The sequence below is a fragment of the Electrophorus electricus genome, chromosome 18, assembly GCF_013358815.1.
Source record: "Electrophorus electricus isolate fEleEle1 chromosome 18, fEleEle1.pri, whole genome shotgun sequence".
In the NCBI taxonomy this organism is placed as follows: domain Eukaryota; kingdom Metazoa; phylum Chordata; class Actinopteri; order Gymnotiformes; family Gymnotidae; genus Electrophorus; species Electrophorus electricus.
The window spans coordinates 5,203,608-5,224,345 of record NC_049552.1 but is presented as its reverse complement, the minus strand read 5'-3'; the positions used below and the strand labels follow the sequence as shown (position 1 = coordinate 5,224,345).

The following is a 20,738-nucleotide window of genomic DNA, read 5'->3' as shown; positions in this document are numbered from 1 at the left end:
TGTTGATGGGGCGGCACGCACCCTAAAAAGGTTACAAGATAGTTTGTCGGGTCGGACTTGTCTTGTGGGGGATGGGGTTGATACGGTGGCGCGGTTTGGTTTGGCGGTAACAGACGTCCATCTGCTGCGCATTCATGGCTCGTGCCAAGCGCGTGAGACTTTCATGAATAAACTCCACTGTTCGTATGCCTCAAAACTGAAAATAAAGAATGGATCACAGAGTGCCATTAAACACACCAAAACGCATAAACGACAAAGTGCAAAGTTACTAGTAGTAGCTGAACGTCACCTCACAGACAATTTCGTTTGCAACCAATCAGGTTGATTGTAAACTTTCAACATATGTTAAACCTTATAGCGTGGCTTGGGTAGCCGATTTCAAATCCAAAGACATGACACTACCCAGGCCAGGCATCCCAGAGCGATACTACAATGTATCATACCTATCGATACACAATATATATGAATTAATAGGTAGCATAGATACCTATCAAAATGAAACCGCGAAAAAAGCTATTTGAATACAAATTTGTTTGAATACAATGTTTATTAAATTGTATATTAAAACATAGCTTCAAAATGTTTGAGGACCGGTCTGTAGTCTAAAATGACAGCTAAATGAAATTGTATTTGCTTACATTTTAAATTTAGGTTAGAATTTAAAATACATTTGCTAAAAATGCTTTAGACTAGCCTATGCTGTCTGACACTATAAAAGCCATCAGCGCATGCCAGCAGTCACTGGCACAACTCGAACATTTAAGTCAACAGATGGTCGACAGTTTCACAAGTTTTCCCCCCAAGAGGCGTCACCCGCTGCGTCAGCACTACAGCACAATTGATTCTGGACGCCCCCTAGACGCACGGCACCGTTATAAAAGGCACGTCTCAGGCGCTCTGGCCACAAAGCGCCCTCGGCATCTTTAAGCGAAACACTTAAACAAGTCTTAAATCATGACTCCCAAAATGATCGCTGAAAGTGTCCACTCAATAAGTCCTCGAATGAAGGTAGCTCAGAGAAAGGAAGCGATTGAACTCAGAAAGGTGAGGAGCTTTTTGGTGTTTTATTGCTAAATGACAGAAGAAAGCGTTTGCAATTTTCAGGACGTTACGCATGTGTTATTTTAACAATTGTTTGTTTGTTTTTATATTTTGCAGTCTCTTAAACCACTGATGGAAAAACGAAGGCGAGGTCGTATCAATGACAGCCTCAGTAAGCTAAAGACGCTTATAGTTCCTCTGGTCGGCAAAGATGTAAGTAGACCGACTTGTTAAAATTGAAGTACGAATTCAGAGTTACATTTTTATACAATTATATATCCGAATGTTACCCTAATGTTTTGAAATATGTTCTTTGATTTCAGATTTCACGCTATTCAAAGCTCGAGAAAGCCGATGTTCTTGAAATGACAGTCAGATTTCTCAGCGAGCTCCCCTCCACGCCAGTTAAAAGTAAGTTCGCATGTAAATTTGTTTTTGTTGTGCTTTGCTTGGTAAATTTATATATTTTTGTTTACCGTTTCATGCACCTTGTCAGTTTCTAAACAGTTTCCCCTTTCTACAGGCCAAGCAGAGAGTTACAGTGAAGGTTACAAAGCGTGTCTGCAGAGCGTCTCAGCGCTCCTGTCGCAAACCAGCCTCAATAGAGAAACCTGCCAGCGCATAACCAAGTTCATTCAACAGTCGATGGTCTCCGACGCACCGGCGTGCCAGAACTGCTGCGCCCAGAGCTCCAGCATCTCCTCGCCAATACACCAGCAACTCCTCAGACTGAAATGTAACATCTTCCGTATCCAGAACGACTCCAACAGTATCGCGCAACTGCCAACCCGTCTCCAGTCTTCGCCGCATGTCGACAGTCAAAATATGTGGAGACCTTGGTAGACGAGATCAGCACTAAAGACTTGTGTTCAAGATTCACCTTTAACTTTGCATAGCACGTATTTGTGGTAACATGCGAAAGACTGTAACACAGGAAAATGAAGCCTATTAGATAGATTGTGTTTTTAGACATTTTGATAAAAACTGGCTACCAAAGGAATAAATATAAAAGGAGTCAGTTAGCACAGATCATCGATAGATAGACATGCCATGGTAGTGACAATGCAGTCCTCTCTGGGGTTTCAAGGAATAAGGGTTGTAAACAACAATTTGTAAACCCCAAGGGTTATAATATTTTACGAGGTTTGCATGATTGCCTTTTGTATATTTGGTCTGTGCAAAGAAGTAGTAAACACTGTGTGTTAATGATTAATTATGTCATGAATGTTTCCACATGACATTCCAAAAGGCAAGTTATTGTGAATCACAAAACAAAATAAAAAAATACCAAAAATTTGGTACTTAAAATGTTTAATTGTGGTGTCTTTCTTTCTCTAATTCAAGTCATGTTTTCTAACAATGACCTACAGACACAAGAACAAATAAAATGTGAATACTCGTGGTAGTTGAAATAACATGAGATTCAGTTGTTTTGGCTTCATTGAGACCTACTGAAATATGAACAGATAATATTAAGCTTTACATGCTGATATGTTTTGTCTGGTATAGTACACGTTCAGAAAGGTGCCTCATTTTGCACTAAATGTGCTTCGAGGATAAGATACAGGCTGTATTGGACATGAAATACTCTCTCATACAAAGAGCTCAGTGCTTGAGATGGTTTCCTCAAGCTCTTTCATAAAGAATCCAAGTGAAGGGTCAATACTGAATGTAAACATTAAGGCAATTAGTGACCAAAGTGTTGTACTGCATTTCCACCATTTATGAAATATGAAAGCTCAGGGGTCTCTGAAGAGGAACAGATAGTAGAGGAGAACGACTGGAACCTTGGCACCATTCTGTTTGTGGTGTCTTATTTTCAGTTCAGCCATCGCGTGTGCAGAAGAGTTTAGGCCAGAGGACGGCTGTTGTGGGAGCTTGAATCTGTGGTCATTCTACTGCAATTTTGTATGTGGATTTGGAGGAGTTACCTGTATTCTATTGGGGTTCCCAGAGTCTTTGGAAGTAGGTGGGATTAAATGCTTTTAGAGACGACCGTCCCTTTTTGCACTTTCAATCCAACTCTGGCTGAAAGTTAAAAATTTTAATATAGGAACTGGTTGCAGGGACAGATTTCATAGTATCTAGAAGACTCCCCCCTGCCTAAGAGCTATTACTTGTAACTTGACGAAAATGGAGACTTCCATTCAGATGTCTTATTAATCTGGAGGGCAGGGTTAGGCTTTACCTTTATCCACTTTCATAACAAATTTCTTTCACTAGTACTTTTGAGAAGATCGACTGTGATCATGTCATAAATGCAGGATGTACTGTTCCATGTTGTTGGCTCTGTGACGGTAGGCCGGTCCCAGACCAGGAGGGACACGCCCATTCCAGATAGGGACCGTACCACTTACTTGCCCCACTCTCAGTCACCTGTCTTTTAATGGGAGACACGTGATCCTCATTATATGTCTCCATATATATATTCCTACAGGTGCTGAGGGAAACCGCTGCGCATTAACGGCCGTGACAGTGAGACGCTACTCATATCCAAGAGATAGAGTGTGACTTCTTTTTTCGTTTGCTTTCATTGCCATGGAAAAGCATATCAGCTTGACATCACTGCTTGCTTCCTCGCTCATTCAACAGTGTTTGTGTAGAAGGCTGCACAACCTAACAAAGTCATCAAAAACTACAATTAAAAGTTGGCCTTTTTTGTTGGGATGTTGTTATAGCAGACAGGAGCCCTGCCAGTAACCTACACAACCAATGGTAACAGCAGAACAGCACTCTATTATTAGGGTTTATCTTCTTCAGAAAGACCAGCTGCTTTTGTGCACTTTAAAAAGAGCAAACTATCACTATACCATACTTATTAGACATTCCGACATTTTATGATCCAAGGCAATTTATTAAAGATTTCATACAGATGAGATCAACAAAATGTTGTGAAAAGGAAACCTGTCCATATCTCCTGCTAGACTCTGGCCTCTCGCATGATTTTGTACCTGTAAATGTAGATCAATCTGTAATTATATCACGCCATTGTTTTCGAGCACCAAGAGTCTTGGTGGTCCCCATATACCTGCAGTCCAACCCTGCACATAATCTGTCATGACCAGCAGCAACTCGTCTGTTCGGTAACAGTGGGGTGTGCTCGGAGTAGCCTGAGCCTGTATGGTCTCCCTTGCTGATGTAAGTTCTGAGAGTGATGTATTCGTTGTCACAGTAACAGAGGGGTTGTCCCAGTGTACCTCAGGTCAACCCAAAAGTGGAATGTTGAGTCTCGGCCTGAACTGTCGCATAGTCTCAAAAGTAACGACAAACGTACCTTGTATCTGTGAGCTACGTCCGTTACGTAGACCCCACACCTTTCTTTCATAGCAATTATTTTCTTTAATAATAAATGTACTTATACCTTGATGTGGCTGTATCTTATATCTGGGCTAATGAACGATGCCCCAGAGGGCTTCCGTGTCGTTATGCCCACTCCCCTGACCACCTGTTCCGAATGCTACCATACAGCTGGTGTTTCACTTCGGCAAACTCTACAACGCGACCACATAGCTGCAACCTATATTATGTCTGCCGATCTCATTATTCCACCTTATCATCGGCAGGCCCCCAATTGTGACTCGCTTTATATTCATAACTTTAAAGTTTTCACCTCAGATAATTGCTGGTTGTCCACCACTTCAGCTCCTTCCTCACTCCAGACTATGAAGCAGCAGTGTACGCTATACCCAATCCAAGCACACCAGACGTCTGGCGACGCCTTGCTTTTGAGGGGCTGGGGTGGGAGTTAGCAGCTGCTTATCCCCCTCTTCTCTGTTCTGGCACTCTGAAAGCATTTGCACTAATTTTCAGTTGTTGGTTCACTGAAAACTGATGTGCTGATTTAAAATATCTAAAGGAGTACCTATATTTATTAAAAAAAAAAAATTGTATCCATATTGGCTGTTGCTGTGCAAAAGCATCGTAACACAAAGATCATCGTTAAATGGTGGAGTGAGTATTACACTGAACACTCTCTCTCCCATTTAAGATGATCACAACACAGATGCTTTTGGGAAACCAGGCCCTGACCTATTCTAAACTAGTTGTAAGGCTGACTTTTGGCAACTTTTTCTCTTTCACTGTGGAACTTTTACATTTTCATATTGCCCACTCACATATGGATAATTCCTCACTATTTATGACTGAACCAGAGAAAAGGACATTCACTTTTGAAAATGCCTCCAGTATCTGTGTGTGATACATATACTGAAGTTACAGACCAAACAATCAGACCATGATCTTATCATTCTGTGATTATGAATTCTGTTCCACTGAGATTCTTTTCAAGTGAACATGCCTTACAGACACTCTTTTATACCATTGCATGGAAAAATGTTTGTCCTTGGTGAATGGTACTTTATGATAATAGGTGAATATCTCTCTCTCTCTCTCTCTCTCTCTCTCTCTCTCTCTATATATATATATATATATATATATATATATATATATATGTGTGTGTGTGTGTGTGTGTGTGTGTGTGTGTGTGTGTCAATGTAAATTTGATTTAAACACTATACAAAGATGATGTTGATTAAACCTTTCACATATTTTATAATGCTTTTATAATTGTATAATGTTAAGCAGTTTTTTTCTAGTTTCCAGTAAAAACACTAAATCAATACCCTCTTTGTTGAATCTAAGCTCACTGCATACATAAAAGGAATAGGCAAAATCCCCTCCCCCACTTTATCTGATGAAGTGTGCCCCACAAATCTAGTTACAAACTCCTTTACAATAGAAATGGACAATAGATGTGTGACTTTTTTTGAAACAATGGACACTCCCAACTCTTACTGTTCACTAGCTGAGAGCAGCACATCAGCATTCTGTGATATAGACCTGAAGACTGGAAGAGATGGAGCAGACCTCAAGATATAGAAGAACCCTCAGAGAAGAGGGAAAGTGTAAAAGCAAGAAAACATTAGAATGGTGTGAGTAAAACCAGGAAGAAGGGATAGAGGTAAATGTAAATGCAAAGAGGAGTGCTGACCTAAAGTTGTGGGAAATTTGACATTAGGAATGATGCACAAAAGTATAGGTGTCATTGTTTTTTTGGATGGGGGGGTGGGGGGACGTGTCACCTCCAGTAATTCCTGCTCACACTACGCATATAATGCGTCAGGTTGGGTGGTGTGAGCAGTGTTCCCCGCACAAATTGTCCCCACTGCACAAAGATAACATACAACCTTAGTTAATCATGTAGATTGTCACAATCCTTCTAATATTGCAAATATCAGTAAGCAGAAAAAATCAAAGACAGGAGAAAATAACATGGAGTGGAAACAAAATTTGGAATCAGTTACAAGGAATGCAATCCTGCCTCTTGTCTACAATGTTCCAAAGAACATTCAACACATTGCCCAAAAGACCATTGACATTAAGAGTCAGTTCTAAGGACCAGAACCATCAGCCAGGAACCTTCCATTCATTCATTACTCACACGTTAATTCTGGAGGCATAAGGGAAGCTGGGTTTTCATGTATTAAGATTTGTTTGATGCCACCATTACAAAAGACATTTTGCTGATCAGTACTACTAAGTGATGATCATTGTCACGATCCAGACTGGAGACAGACACTTGTAAACAACTGGGGTTTGATTTATTCACAAATGGATAATCTAGATTCAGAGTAGTGCAATAAGCAGAGCGCAGAGACCATGTGGTAGTCGGCCAGAACTTAAGGAGTCGACAGCAGAATAAACCAAAAAAACAGTCCAGAGTGCACAAAACTGGAGAGCAGTCCAACAGGACAAACCAACCAGGTAGGAGCAAAGTGATAATCAGGAAACAGAACCGGTCATAAACCATGAAAACAGACAAAGACAACCCTTAGTATGCATGTGGAAATCATGGCAGTTAGGGAAATTATAGACAGGCAAATAATGAAGAACAGGTGATAAGAAGTAGCAGTCAGGGGAAGCAGATCCGGCGAGGGTGCGATAATTGGAAGCACAGGGCTGAGTGACAGGGGAGATTGCAACAGGTCAATGTTGGGAGATAGAATTCGAGCTAGGGAGGGTTTTAAATGTCATTGTTTCAGGACGTAACTTCAGTCCAGAAGGAAGAACATTCTGCCAGTTCATGAAATGCCGACAGGAGCCTACTCTTCTTTCTATATTAGAAGGGTGGGCCTTATTGTTGATGACATGCAATGTCCCTGCCAGCCAGTAGGTAAAGAGATCCTTATATTAACATATGCCTGCTTGGTCCACTGCCACAGATGCCCCTATAATAGGTCAACCTCTGAAGACAGCCCCTTCAAAAACAATAAAATGCCCAGAATACTCATGGATGCCAGGGTCTGTGATTGTTTAACACAGCACTTATAAGGAGCATTTAGAATGTAGGCCATTTATTCAGATTATACCAAAAATGGAACGTTTCAAGAATAAGTACATCATTGCATTAACATCATGCTAAAAATACATTCGTTTAGGTTAACAGTCCAAAGAATACAACTAAAGTTAGTAGAAATAATTCGATGCAATAGAAAACCGTTATAGGACGGATTTCCTTAAATGTTTAAGAATATTAAACCACTTCAGTTTTAGTTAAGTAAACTACATAATATTGAGGCCTGGGATGGAACAAAACTCGCTCTGTGCCGCTGCGCATGATTTTAAATATTCTTAGCTGTTCTCTTTCCCTGAATACTTGTGCATTGTGAGTGCATTGTTTCTAAAAGTTCACGAAGAGCTCGTTCGCAGCTAACGACATTTCTGGTGTTCTGTAATCTAATGTGAGAAAGTCTCCCGTCACTGCTCATCCCATATCAACTCCCACGTATCGGAACGACCTTAAACAAAAGCCAGCTCTCCAATTCTAGCCAAACAGATGGGGTACCCACGCTAAATGTGTTTCGGAGGACAAAAGGAGTCCCAACCGAACGCCATTCAGGGAAAAGTTCTCGATCTTAAAATTCTACGCTCGCGCCGGCCGGCTCGAGCGTCGGGTAATTAAAGAGCCCGTGGGGGAAAGGGGCGCGTGCACGGCGCGTATCAGCTACAAGCTTGGAAGGACACTCTGTCGCTCTCTTGTGTTTGTTCTGCAGTCCTAGCATTTTGATTTTGTTCCTCAAAACTAGACTGTAAAGATTAAAAGAAATAAAATGTTTCATTATAAAATAATCTGCATCTGCTCACTTAAACCACTGATTTAAGAAGGATTATGCACAAATACGTACAGATACTAATCTATAGGAGTAACCCACAACCTAAACAAAGAACTGTGCCTTTTAAACATAATGTATTTACTTAATATATTTCACAAAACCGAAAACATTCATTTTTAGAAACATTAACTGTAAAACATTATTCCTTGTATATACTGAAAATAAATCTTAAAACAAGAAGTGTTTTTCAAAATTAAGAATAATAAACAGAAGTCGCTTTGTTATAGTGCTAAAGTCATTGTGTTAAATATTCCAAGCGGACTGCCAGCCAATAGCCGTGCGCAAAACAGCAAGGAACGCTTGTTCTTTTGTTTGAGCATCTGTAATTCAATGCCATAGATAACACACATGCAGATGGGCTACTGACGCCAAATAGTTTTTCGAAAATTAAATAAGTATATGCGCAGAAAACTTTCTGAAAAACAACCGCGCAAAGGCATCATCATCAGTGCGCAGCGCAAAGCAAAAAGGGGGATGGTTACGGAAGAGGCCATCTGGTCTCCTCCCCGTGACGCGTGCTGGGCAAGTGGATCCCTTGGGGCTTGGCGGGATCCAAACTGAAAATATTCGACAGCGTTCCACGGCGCAACTCATCTTCTTCTTCTTAAGGCGATAGATAGATGACTTCTAAGTAATAAAACCCTTCAAGTCATGCGTCAAAGCAACGGTGCCCAAAAAGAAAAGAGGATAATTTCGTGACAGTATGCGGTGACTTCAAATAAAAAGCAGCAAAACTCGGAATGCAGTTGATAAACTGCTTGTCTGTGAACATAAGCCAAATGTAGACTCGCCATCCCCCCCCCCCCCCCCCCCGCTCACCAGGGAACCAGGTGAATCCCAACGTCATCGTATCAATACGTTAGAGAACTAAAAAAAACTATTGTTGATGGAAATTTTCAAACAGATGTTGCTTAAATATAGCGTGGCTTGGGGCTCTGTGCTTTTAATTTAAATTATAGATGCCCCCACCTCCACCAAGTAACAACACCGTTTTGGTCGCTTCACCTCTACAGAGGAATATAGAGGGATATACTTACAACATTCATTTAAAAGTATGTTTGTAAATTGGGCATTCTGATATTAAAACATGCTAGGTCGTTTAACATCTCATTTCAAGTAAAAGTCGCTATCCATGAATGAGCACCTATTGGCAAGACTATAGACTTACACCGAGAGTTTGATCATTTGAAATAAAGAGATCTTTTGTTTACACTAAAAACTATCAAAAGAGTTTTAGGGCTTTAGAAATTATGCATTATGATGGTAGAAAAAATTACAGTACATGTCAATTTATGTAAGGAAATTTTCAGACAACCGTATTCAAATTCTAATTACCTAAGGCTTGTGGCACAATGAATAAATTGATTTCGATAATGCATACAGACTTCTAACGCTATCCATTGTTCTACACTACAAACTTATTTGGTCCTACAAGCGTCTCTTAGCTTGAGGGGGCGTTCCCATGACGCGCAACACTTGGATAAATAGCGCACACCGAGCTTTATTCCGGCAGACTTACTTCACTCCGAGCGCAGACAAGATCTACGTTTGAGACCTCACAATGACTCCAATCGCCACCATGTCCAGCCTGCCTTATGTGCACAGAACGGTGGCCATGAGGAAAGAGGCGACAGAGCTGAGAAAGACTTTAAAACCTTTAATGGAAAAGAGAAGGCGTGCGCGCATCAACGACAGTCTTAATCAGCTGAAGACTCTCATCCTTCCTTTGATCGGAAAAGATGTAAGTCGAACTTGATTTTATATGCAGAATTACACGGATTATTTTCCTGGTTAGTATATGTCATGTATGCTATGCTTTTATTTCACATTTGCTTATTTTACATTTCAGAACTGCCGCTACTCGAAACTTGAAAAAGCTGACATTCTGGAGATGACAGTCAGATTCCTTACTAATATTCCATCCTCTCCCACAAAAGGTGCATATCATTTAAATGTAGTTTAAATCCATTATATATGAGTATTATTTTGGTCCTAAACATCTCTTAAATGCACAGAAAACTAAATCGCATCGATCCTTCTCTCTCCCAGATACTACACTCAGTTTCAAAGAAGGTTACAAAGCCTGCCTGCAGTGCGTCTCGGCGCTACTCCCGCAGATTAACCTCGACAGAGAAACTCGCCAGCGCGTAAACCAGTTCATCCAACAGTCGACGGTTTCCGCCGCCCCGGGATGCCAGAACTGCTGTGCGCACAGCTCCAGGCCGTTCCCGCAAATACACCAGCAACTCCTGAGCTTGAAATCTAACATCCACAGAAACGAAAACCACGCAGCCGTTAACAGACCGAGCGCCGACAGACCCCAGCCACAGGTCGTTGGTGCCACCATGTGGAGACCGTGGTTAACTCCAGAAAGAGATAGTGTACCTCTGTGAAAAATTCAACAAATAGTACACGAGACTGTTCCACCCACCTCGAGTTGTAAATATGCGAAACTGTGTGTAGCCTGTTTATATTACGTTGATATGACCAAGTCAGATTTGCTTAAGTATTATATACTTGCATTACTTTGTTTATCCGCTGTCTACACGGCTCTTTCGAAACGGTTTGTTTTCTTATAGATCCTCCGCGTAACCTGTAAATAACGTGGTTATATTTAGTCCTCTTTGGGGGGTAGGGTTAAGTTGGTAGGGGCTGTAGAAAACGCCTATGTAAAACCCCAAGGGTTGTTAATGTAAGACATTTGCACTATTGACTTCAGTGAGCTATTCTGAGTTTGTGCAGATCATTTACATGTAAGCACATTGTGTTATATTCTAAAGTCTCTTTTTGGGGGATGTACTCTTTATGTATTTTTTTAATGTAATTATTCTGTACTTTTCAATAAAAGCAATGGGCTACACATTTATTTTGCCTTGTTTTCTCATTCTTAAAAACAAAAAAAGGTAACAGTGTAAAGGTCATGACACAAAAACACACCACCCATCCCATTATGGTACGACATTATTCGCTCAGGTGCGTTGCTATTATGGCTCGGCCGCACAAAGGTGTCCTTGCCGTTAAAAGGTCTTTGCTGCCACCGCGTGGTGAAACTTAGTTGAAGCATGTGTGAACGACAAGACGCTTTCATGACATAAAATGGTCCACTGTTGCATACAGCTATGTGTCCTTGCTCACATGTTCATATAAAATTACAGAACAGGCAACTTTATGCTTTGCTCAACATAATCCTAACGACTAAATAAAAGAAACAATGTCCTCTATTCCTCCACAAACCTGCAAATATGGGCATGTCCATTAAAACAAGAAGAGACGCAGACGACAGAAAACATTGTCATGTCGAATTGTAAACGGGTGGACGGTCGCCAGTTGTGCTAGCTAGCTAAATAATTCACATTAGCACAGTGGTGTCCCGATTATAACATAGACTTCACTGAAGAATCTGCAGCGTCTAATGAATCGATTCGCCCTCAAAACCCATTTGGCTGTAGTAAGCTAACCGGCTGCAGCTCTTGCTCCGCCTGAGTCGGTCTGTCTCATTACGGCGCGGCGAGTCTGTGTCCAGGACCCGGCTTGACACAAGCCTCTCATGATGTCTGCTCCAAATTCCGAATCCACCTCTCCGTCCATTCAGATATGCAGGTAAGATATATTTATTCGACATTTTTCCCGTCCTTTTTATCACACAGGGCTATCCTGAATCAGAGAGAGGTTGTGGAAATTTCTTAACTCCACAGTTAAATGTCGCAAGCGGTCAGATGAATGCCCTGCATTTATCACAGACATCTAACATACTGAACCTGTACAGGAAATGCGGGCTATAATGTGCTGGATTATATACAGTGATGAATGTAATTTGTTCGGCATAAGGCACGGTGCCGGCGCATTTTGACACATTGTTTTTACCGGGCGAGTCGCATGTCGTATGTGATGACCTCAACACATGATGCTAGACTGAAGCGTGATGTAGGAGCTAAAAAACAAGGTCATTCAGAGGTCGACTCAGCAACAACGGGCCACTGAATTTATTTTAGAATGTTTTGTGAAATTTCCCCCCCCTCCCTCTGTGTCTGTCTGTCTGTCTCTGTGTGTGTGTGTGTGTGTGTGTGTGTGTGTGTGTGTGTGTGTGTGTGTGCGCGTGTGCGCCGGGGGGGATAGGAGGACGGTGTTAAACCCGACAAACCCAACTCATACATGTGTTTTACAGGACGTTAAACATGGCTTCTTGTACGCAGCCCCTGATTTTACACTAGTCGACACAAGCAGCAAAAATAAATAAATAGAGAAAGAGAGCGAGGGAGAACGAGAGTTTGCCTTTTCCACACTGACTAATCCCGATGACTGGATTAAGTCCTCTGGGGAAAAAAACGTACCTTTTAAACGGCGTGTTATAACCGGCCGGGCCGTAGTCTAACGTACGAAGCTTTCCGTTACTGCCTCTACTGGCCGACCGATGTCCTGCACTCACGCCGTGAAGGACGTAACGTGTACAGCTCTCCGGAAATGCTGCGTCTAGCTGTAGCGAAGTCTCTGGAGCGGCTGGTGCTCGTCACCTCTAGGTATGTCCGTTACCGTTTTAGGACTCCGCGGAGGTGCAACGCAAGCGTTCGTGAAGGCGCTTAGTATGTTGCTTTGCGGATGAAGTCACAGTGGCTACACGGTCTCCGGAAGTGCATCGAAAACTATCTAATGTGATCCCTCAGACAGTCAAAAACCAAACAACAAACGAAAGACTCGTTGCAGCCACAGAGTGTTTTCCCATGTTCCGTATAGGTTCATTTAGTAAGGTCAAGGTTTATTCGACATTCATCAATACAGTGGTCGGGGAGTATACTTTACAAGTTGCTCCGAAGTACACTGAGTTCGTAGAGCAGTTTCACTACCAATCAGTAGTTCCCCCTGTTATTGTCTTATAAGAATCCGTGTTTACGACCCACACGATGTCATATCGTGAGTTTAACTCCATGGAAATCTCTGGTCAGAAAGGACATTCAGGAGTTTAGAGTAACCGCTGGTTCTGCGCCTTAATTTAACAGGCATCAGTAAGGCCTCACCACATTTATGTAGAGCTACTCCATTTCTTCGGTAAACAAAATAGGTCTAAAAGCAGTGCGGATTCACCTTATTATAGCTTTTAACTTATTTTTCCAGTTGGAAAGAATTAAATTGATCAATTTCATAACCTGGCCTAAGATATACAGATGAGCAGTATAACAGTATAATTGTTGTATGCGAGACAGGGTTAAAAGATACAGTCTTGACCATTAAGCATCATAACGTTACAGTGGGTTTTAGTTCAGTATGTCTTCAAACTCTATTGAGGGTCACAATTTGACAGTGATTAGAACAAGGAGCAAAGATAGAAAGTCCTCTATGCAATGGTTATCTGCTCATGTAGTCACAATATGTGCAACAAGTCCAGGGTCATACCGCAGTAAGTCTGTGTTGTCTGGAACTGACTGTGAAAAACGACTTCATTCATAAACTGTGGATAAATGTTCAGCTATGGAGAACTGTTCCAAATAAGAAAGAAAACACCCGGTTTGCGCTTGGACTGGACACGCGTTCTCGGCACTTGCAGGCGTTGCATGGATACCAGATTCACCTGTTGGTGCAGATAGTGCAGATCTGATGACGTTGAGGCACATATGGAGTGTTTTGACTTTGAGGGCTAACTGCTGGGCTGATGTTTCAGCTTTGAACAGCATCTGCCGAAACATGCTCAGTAGCAGGGTTTTGCTGAAGAAAGCGAGATGCCTCTTTCACTACAATATTCTCAGGTAGGAATAATCCCAAAAGTGGAGGAGGGTCTATTTAAGTAAACAGCTAATGTAGCTGTAGATCGCTAATGATTCGGAGCTTGTATGGTGAAATGTATTGTAATCAGACACTTGCTGGTTTATGGTCTTCTGTTGATATTGTAAGGTTTCACAGTGGTTAGGCTGTAGGCTTATATATGTAGTACAGCATGGATAAAAAAAGTTTTGGCAAAAGTGTCAGCGTCTGTTCTCATGACTGGTAAAGAGAGATTTTAAAGAACACTGCTTTACATGCTGCACCTGTTATATGTATGATCAACAGGGAGAGGCTAAATAAATACAGCATTTCCTGTTGATCATCAGCTGACATCATCCGTCTGGTATAACCTAACACACAGCTTGTCAGAGTAAGAAATGTCCTCCCTGTAACATTTGTGTTTCAAGTTACAGTCTTATTCATTGAGATCACCAGAGACTTGCATGGATTTGGCATCTCAGGATGACTGATCTCAGATCAGGTTAAACCTGTCTACACTGGTCTGTGACTGTGCTCTATAAAAGACACTGAGGAAGTCCTTTGCATATGCAGTTTCAGATCGGTGACAACGAGGCATTGTGGCTTCAGGGGTATGAATTATGCAAATCAATATTGTAGTTTTCCTTGTATTGTTTGCCGTATTGTCATAGTAACAGTGTGGAACTGCTGCCCTCAGCTGAAAGGAGGAACTTAATTGGAATGTTTTATTAAGGGAAATAGCGTTGTATCGCTACTGTAAAAGTTCTAAAATCTGAACAGGGCGTTTCAAAGGACTTCCTGTACTTTTCCTTTTGACATCATAGAAGGTTACCCCAGCAACCTCTGTAGCCAGGCCGATCTCATTGGTCATGGGTCACATGGTCTGAATCGGGGTAGATCAGTGAGACGAACAGCCACACTACTGGTGGAGGAAGTGATGATGTCATAGCTGGCAGTGTGTAATAGACAGAGAGATGAATGAAAGCCACAATTTGCTCCTGGCCTGGTCTCCTTCAGCTGAGGAACACTGCTCATGCAGCCTTTTTCTAAGCTCCTAACACACATGGCTCCTTTCTTCCAGCTTTGCAGGTACTGTACGTGCATGTTACACTTTGTAATAAAACATGATGACCTACATACAGACTCAGACATGTGACAGGCTTTTTTTCCTCATTAGCACTTTCCCTTTTGAAGGTTAATGAGGCCTTAGCCAGAAGCCAATGCGATATGCACCTCGCTTAGACGGTCTGTTGGTGTTTACGTCTGTGGTTCTTGAATGTGTAAATAAATTGATTTTGATAAAAAGGAGACCAATGTGTACCATCAGCTCCAAAGTATGTAAAGTGTGACTAAGTAATTTATTGCTCACATACTAGACAAACCTGTTGTCAGCTTGTCAGCTTCTATCAGGGTGTGGTCATGCTTGCATGCTCTGTAGGTATGTATGTGCCTCCCACTTTACTATCTTATTTCCTTCAGTGAATTTAGAAGGCCTTTACATGGACATCATAATCTACTGTAGGTGGAGGTCTACCACCTCGCCAAGCATTTATTGGTCTCCCATAATCTGTGTCTGATGATGTAGAAGACAGAGGAAATAAAATCTTGATACAAACGAGCTCGAAACGTGGACAGCGAGACGACCCTGTAACGCTGTTTTTGCGCCATGCTCCGCATCTGCTATCTTATTTAAAACGAGCACCGGGCGATCTAGTGACTTATCACGACTCGCGCGGGATCTTCCTGTTTCCTGCCCCCCTTTGCTCAGGGCAGAATAATTGCCCTTTGGTTTCTTTTGCGGATCGCAGGATCATGCGTCCCGACGACGCCAACATCGTGGGCAATGTCCATGGAGGCACGATCCTGAAAATGATCGAGGAAGCTGGGTGCATCATAGGAACGCGCCACTGTAACACTCGGAGCGGGGTGAGTTGCGCCGGCGCATATCCCATTCCACGTACAATCTCTACAGACTGCTGTAATACACGGATCCGGTCACTTTTCACACTAATTCACCAAGTTGCATATGCCACTGACACAGTAAAACAACGCGTGTCATGTAGTGCGACCCTTGTCTTCAGAACGTTTTTGATGTATTCAAACCCCATTATTTGATCAGATGATGTATATGGGGACTATATCGACCACATGGTGTGGTGGTCAGGTGACAGGTGTTGGTTGATACGAGATACTCTTTTGACACAGGCTTCTTCTGACATAGGATATAGCAAGTTATAGAAGCCTCCTTTTTCCAAGCTAAGGTTGGCATTTTGTGTACTACTCTTAAGGCAACCACATTTGAGTATTATTGTAAAAACCTTTGGACACCATTTAATAATTCATGAAAAGTCATAGACAAATTAAGATAGCTACAGCTGCCAAATTTAAATATACAGCAAATATGCGAAAAGCAAAAAGCAAAAAGTCTTGACTTTTATCATTGAAGTGGCTAGACCTTTGCACAGGTTAATTCAAGCATCTGGAGAAGCCCTAATCTAGTCTGACACCAGTGCAACATATTTGAAGATGTTTACAAAAATGGAGCAACTGAGCAATGTGAGCAGTATGTTGCTGTACAAAAAAAAATAGACCAAAATAAAAAAAAAAGGCACCTAAAAGGCAGAAAAACCACTGTTAGTTCAGCCAGGACAGAGCTACCCTAGCTTGCTGTTACCAATGGTTACCAAGCAGTGAGCAGAGGAGCAGTCAAGGCTAGCTTGTACGGTCAGAACATCCCATGTTACCCTCTCCTGTTTCCAGACACACATGGTCCATGAATTTGAATTGCCCAAGAACTCTGACCAGGTCCTGCATGGTGCACAATTTCAGAATGCTGACACGCTGAGAATTAACCATGTCGGCTCTTTACTGCTCTCTGGTAGTTTGCCAGTAGGAATACTTAAAAATGTAAATGTTCCCAGAAAATTGGGCTCCTTGCTGGGTCTTCTCATAGTATTTAATCAGATAAAGAGTGTTCTATTCAGAGAAGAGAAACCCGCAATTGCATTAGTCTCATGACTTACTTCTGCTCTCTTATCTGGGGACCACAGCAAGTGTTGTACGTGTTAAACTGAATTCTCACCTCAATCACATGCCGTGCTCGTTTCGCCACTAGAGGGCAGCACACAGCCATAGATTGCCCAGCACTGAGTGCCGTGAATAATTCCTTTTGCTCATATACCCAAATCCAGTATCTTTTATAGCTGTGTCTATATAGTGTAACTTTATTGGGCCATAAGATATTATCTTATCCTTATCTTAAGGATAAGGTTATAACAATAAGATATTATTTTGCTGTTAATACGCTATGTTGATATTGTGTTCAAACGTTTTTGGTAGGCCATGAATTTTTTTAAGAGCTTAAAATCCTGATAGTTACCCAGACATGAACACACACTATACAGTGTAACAGCAGATATTCAGTTGTTTTCATGTTCCATGTGCAAGCTGACATGGAAAACGTTTACCTGAAAATTCCTGAAGTCTCCTCCCTGTTTCCATGCAGGACCGCTGTGTGGCTGCCTTGGCTCGAGTGGAGCGCACGGACTTCCTGTACCCGATGTTCATCGGTGAGGTGGCGCATGTCAGTGCTGAGATCAGCTACACGTCCAAACACTCGGTGGAGGTGCAGGTCACCGTGCTGTCCGAAAACATCCTCACAGGTTGGCGGATGCAGACCCATCCCGTTGCCAGCATATGAATGTGCTGTGCTACGTTTACACAACATGCATACGTAAAATATGTACAGTATGATGTATATATGATGATGTGAATTTGAACACCGAAGTCATAGATTCATATTGATGTGGTTCTCATTTGAATGGTAACACCTGGTGAGTCTAATAATGGTTCTTGGGAGCTGTTTGCATTCAATACTGGGAAGTAAGTGTTCTCTGCTTTAGAGCGTGGACAGGTCTTTACAGCATATCAGTAAGGCGGTAGGGACAAATATTACAAATATTATTTTTCTTCACTTTAGTTTCCTATACAGCTCATTTGACACATTTGTAAGGTGCAAATGTTGATAAAGTTAGAGGATATTAACGTAGCTTTGCACGCGTTTTGACCAGATTCCATCTGAGCGGAAATTAAAGTTTATCATGTCAAACAGAAAACCGCCTTGAATTTTCAGGGCTCCTTTAGATTTCCTCTCGCCTGCAGCGCGGTGGAAAGGTGTTGACAGCTTTGTTCACTCTACTTCCAACCAGCTTCTTCATGTTTTAAGGTCTTCTCAAGTCATTGCTGAACATACTGGAAATCTTACCGCCGTGCGTACAGGAGAGGATGTAATCGGGCCCACATGACCTAATGCCAACTCAGCTGACTGATGACAGAATATGGGCCTCCGTCCTATCAAACCTTTCTGGGCTTTCTGGCCTACAAAACTCTGTCACCCTTGAATGTGAAAGTGCAGTTCAGTGTGAAGAGAACCTGACTAGCAGAAGATATGGGACTTCTGCAGTTAGCTTTGCCAGTGATTGCCTCTCACTGGCAGTCTTGTCTAATACTTCATAAACATGTACGTGGGCGGATGAATCATAGGACTTGAGAAACATTTCCCCAAACAGTTGGTCATGTATCCTGTCCTGTCCAAATCTGATCCAAGAACATAATGTGGAAAACTGATTGGACAATAAGGAGATATTTACATTTATCTGATGCTTTTACCCAGAGCGACTTATAATTCTACCTGATCACAACTTGATCAGCCTTGCTCAGAGGCCTAACAGGGGCAGCCTGGCTGTGGTGGGGCTTGAATTGGCAACCTTCTGATTACTAGTCAAGTACCTTATCCACTGAGCTACCACTGCAGTTTCAATCACAGTGGGTGCTGCTGCTGTTCTCCACGTAGTTGTTTTAATCCAAAGCCCGTCAGATGAAGTCCTTATGCAGACCTTGGGATGGGGCCAAAGCCTTCATGCACAACCTTGCAAGCAAATCCCAGTCTCAAATCTCTCCCTATTCTCACCAACCTGAATCTATCGTGAGCCTAAACATAGACCCATAGCTGTCCTAGAAATGCCAAATTCTTACCTTGAGAGGTGCTTCTTTGAAGAAGAGAGTAGATCAGTGACACATAAAAAGGAAGACGGGGAGGGTGCAGAAAACGCATCAAGACAAAACAAGGTGTCCCCCAAGGTGCATGGCGTTACCACAGCAACAGGGTTGTCAAGGAAGCGGGAGGGGACGAGTCCTGGCATAGACGGGGAGCTGGTGGCAGGAAAGGCAGAGGCCATGACAGAGATACGGGAGGACAGGCGGAGTCAGCGGGGGACAAAAGGATTGCTTCGTGCAGCCAGAGACGACAATAACAGCAGAAAGCAAGGCGAACTGGTTTAGTGTCGTCTTAGCTGCTAAGAGTTTATACGACCCTTTTTCATGCTGTGTCAGCAGAGCTAATGTCTCTAGGCTGACGTAGTCCCTTAAGGACAGCTTTTAGATCCTGTAAACACAGACTACCCAGTCAACACTAAAATGGGCTTGTTTTAGGTACTAGCTATAACAAGACGCTGGCCCGCTAGCTAATGGAGTCGTGTCCTGACGACGTTTGACGGGCGTTTAGCAACACTGGAATAAGGTCCCTCTTAAAAGGACTTTTCTATCAGCCTTCAGTGCCAGATTATGATTTATGGTTTTTCCACTCCTTAAACAAGGCCCCTTGCTCAGTTGGAAAGTCATAAACCATTTGACTGAAATCCATCCCACGTCGTTATTGTCACTCAGCTAAATTCAGTGCTGCCATACAGCTTGATAAACATGGTAACCATGAAGATATAAAGTGGCCTTAGAGGTGGAGATACAAAAATGGCATTTTTATAAATAATTGTAGGAGCACAATACATTTTGTACTACAGAACCCCAAAACCGTACAGATGTTCTTTCATTAACTAGCTGTCATTTAGTAAGTCATATTTCTGTTAAACAATATATGCCATTAAATGAACTTTTAACACTTTAAAATGAGAAATCCTATTAATATTACATTGTTTAGGATATGTAAATATTGCACTGATGTCTGTGAGTGTACCATCTCACCATACACAGTTTAGTTACACAAATAAATCCTAAAGTGCCATCACTACAAGGAACAGTGCCATACCAGCACTGTTCTACTGGGTGGTACCAGCTTCTGTCTACATTGCCCCCTTAAAGCTTCCAGCTGTGCCAGGGTGAAGCATGAGAAATGGGAGCCAGGCTTTATGTGCCTCTGTCATATGAGTTCATTTACATTTACGGCATTTAGCAGATGCTCTCATCCAGAGCGACTTACAAAAGTGCGTCGTCATTCACTCATAGAACATATCCTAGTACAGTACAGTAGGTTGGAGTCCAACATACCAATGATCTAGAATACAGGGATCAATGCTGATACCTAGAAGTACAAAATACATAAGCTCTATCTTAAACAATGATAAGTGCCACAAACAATAAGTGCTAGAGTTTGTTAAACAACATAAACAATACCCTACAATAAGTACTAAATTAGTCAGTCAATATGGGAGCAGGGTCAGTTGTCCTTTAAATATTCTGCAAATAGATGAGTCTTCAGTCTGCGTTTGAAGACTGCAAGGGACTCTGTTGTCTGGACAGCAAGTGGGAGTTCATTCCACCATCTTGGAGCCAGGACAGAAAATAGTCTTGATGCTTGTCGTCCATGAGACCTGAAGCAAGGTATTTCAAGCCAAGCCATACTTGAGGTTCGAAGTACTCGAGGTACGGAACGGGCATTGACCATTGACCTCATGTGTGAAGGGGCTGGTCCATTTTTGGCTTTGTAGGCAAGCATCAAGA

The 20,738-nt window shown here is 42.1% G+C and overlaps 3 protein-coding genes across 7 annotated transcripts in view; all 3 read left to right on the top strand.

Annotated features, from left to right (window-relative positions):
- The first annotated feature begins 954 nt into the window (after positions 1 to 954).
- hes2.1 (hes family bHLH transcription factor 2, tandem duplicate 1) lies at positions 955 to 1,884 on the top strand. Its single transcript, XM_027011324.2, has 4 exons — positions 955 to 1,044; positions 1,159 to 1,254; positions 1,365 to 1,452; positions 1,565 to 1,884. Exons 1-4 carry the CDS (start codon positions 955 to 957, stop codon positions 1,882 to 1,884), a joined length of 594 nt encoding a protein of 197 aa, XP_026867125.2.
- Positions 1,885 to 9,825: 7,941 nt separating this feature from the next.
- On the top strand, positions 9,826 to 10,606 carry LOC113578204 (transcription factor HES-2-like). The gene is made up of 3 exons (XM_027011323.2): positions 9,826 to 9,954; positions 10,063 to 10,150; positions 10,263 to 10,606. The coding sequence occupies exons 1-3, from the start codon at positions 9,829 to 9,831 to the stop codon at positions 10,604 to 10,606; spliced, it is 558 nt and encodes a 185-aa protein (XP_026867124.2). The 5' UTR covers positions 9,826 to 9,828.
- Positions 10,607 to 11,515: 909 nt separating this feature from the next.
- acot7 (acyl-CoA thioesterase 7) overlaps positions 11,516 to 20,738 on the top strand; it is a 51,451-nt gene continuing 42,228 nt past the window's right edge. Inside the window, exons 1-3 of one of the 5 annotated variants that reach the window (XM_027011265.2) lie at positions 11,516 to 11,813; positions 15,755 to 15,872; positions 17,452 to 17,608. In XM_027011265.2, the coding sequence (XP_026867066.2) occupies positions 11,761 to 11,813; positions 15,755 to 15,872; positions 17,452 to 17,608 (328 nt within the window). In that variant the 5' untranslated portion in view covers positions 11,516 to 11,760. Of the gene's footprint in view, positions 11,814 to 12,659; positions 12,731 to 14,539; positions 14,558 to 14,645; positions 15,036 to 15,754; positions 15,873 to 17,451; positions 17,609 to 20,738 lie in introns of those variants that run through there. The other 4 variants (XM_027011264.2, XM_035536003.1, XM_035536002.1 and 1 more) reach the window with 4 other exon arrangements.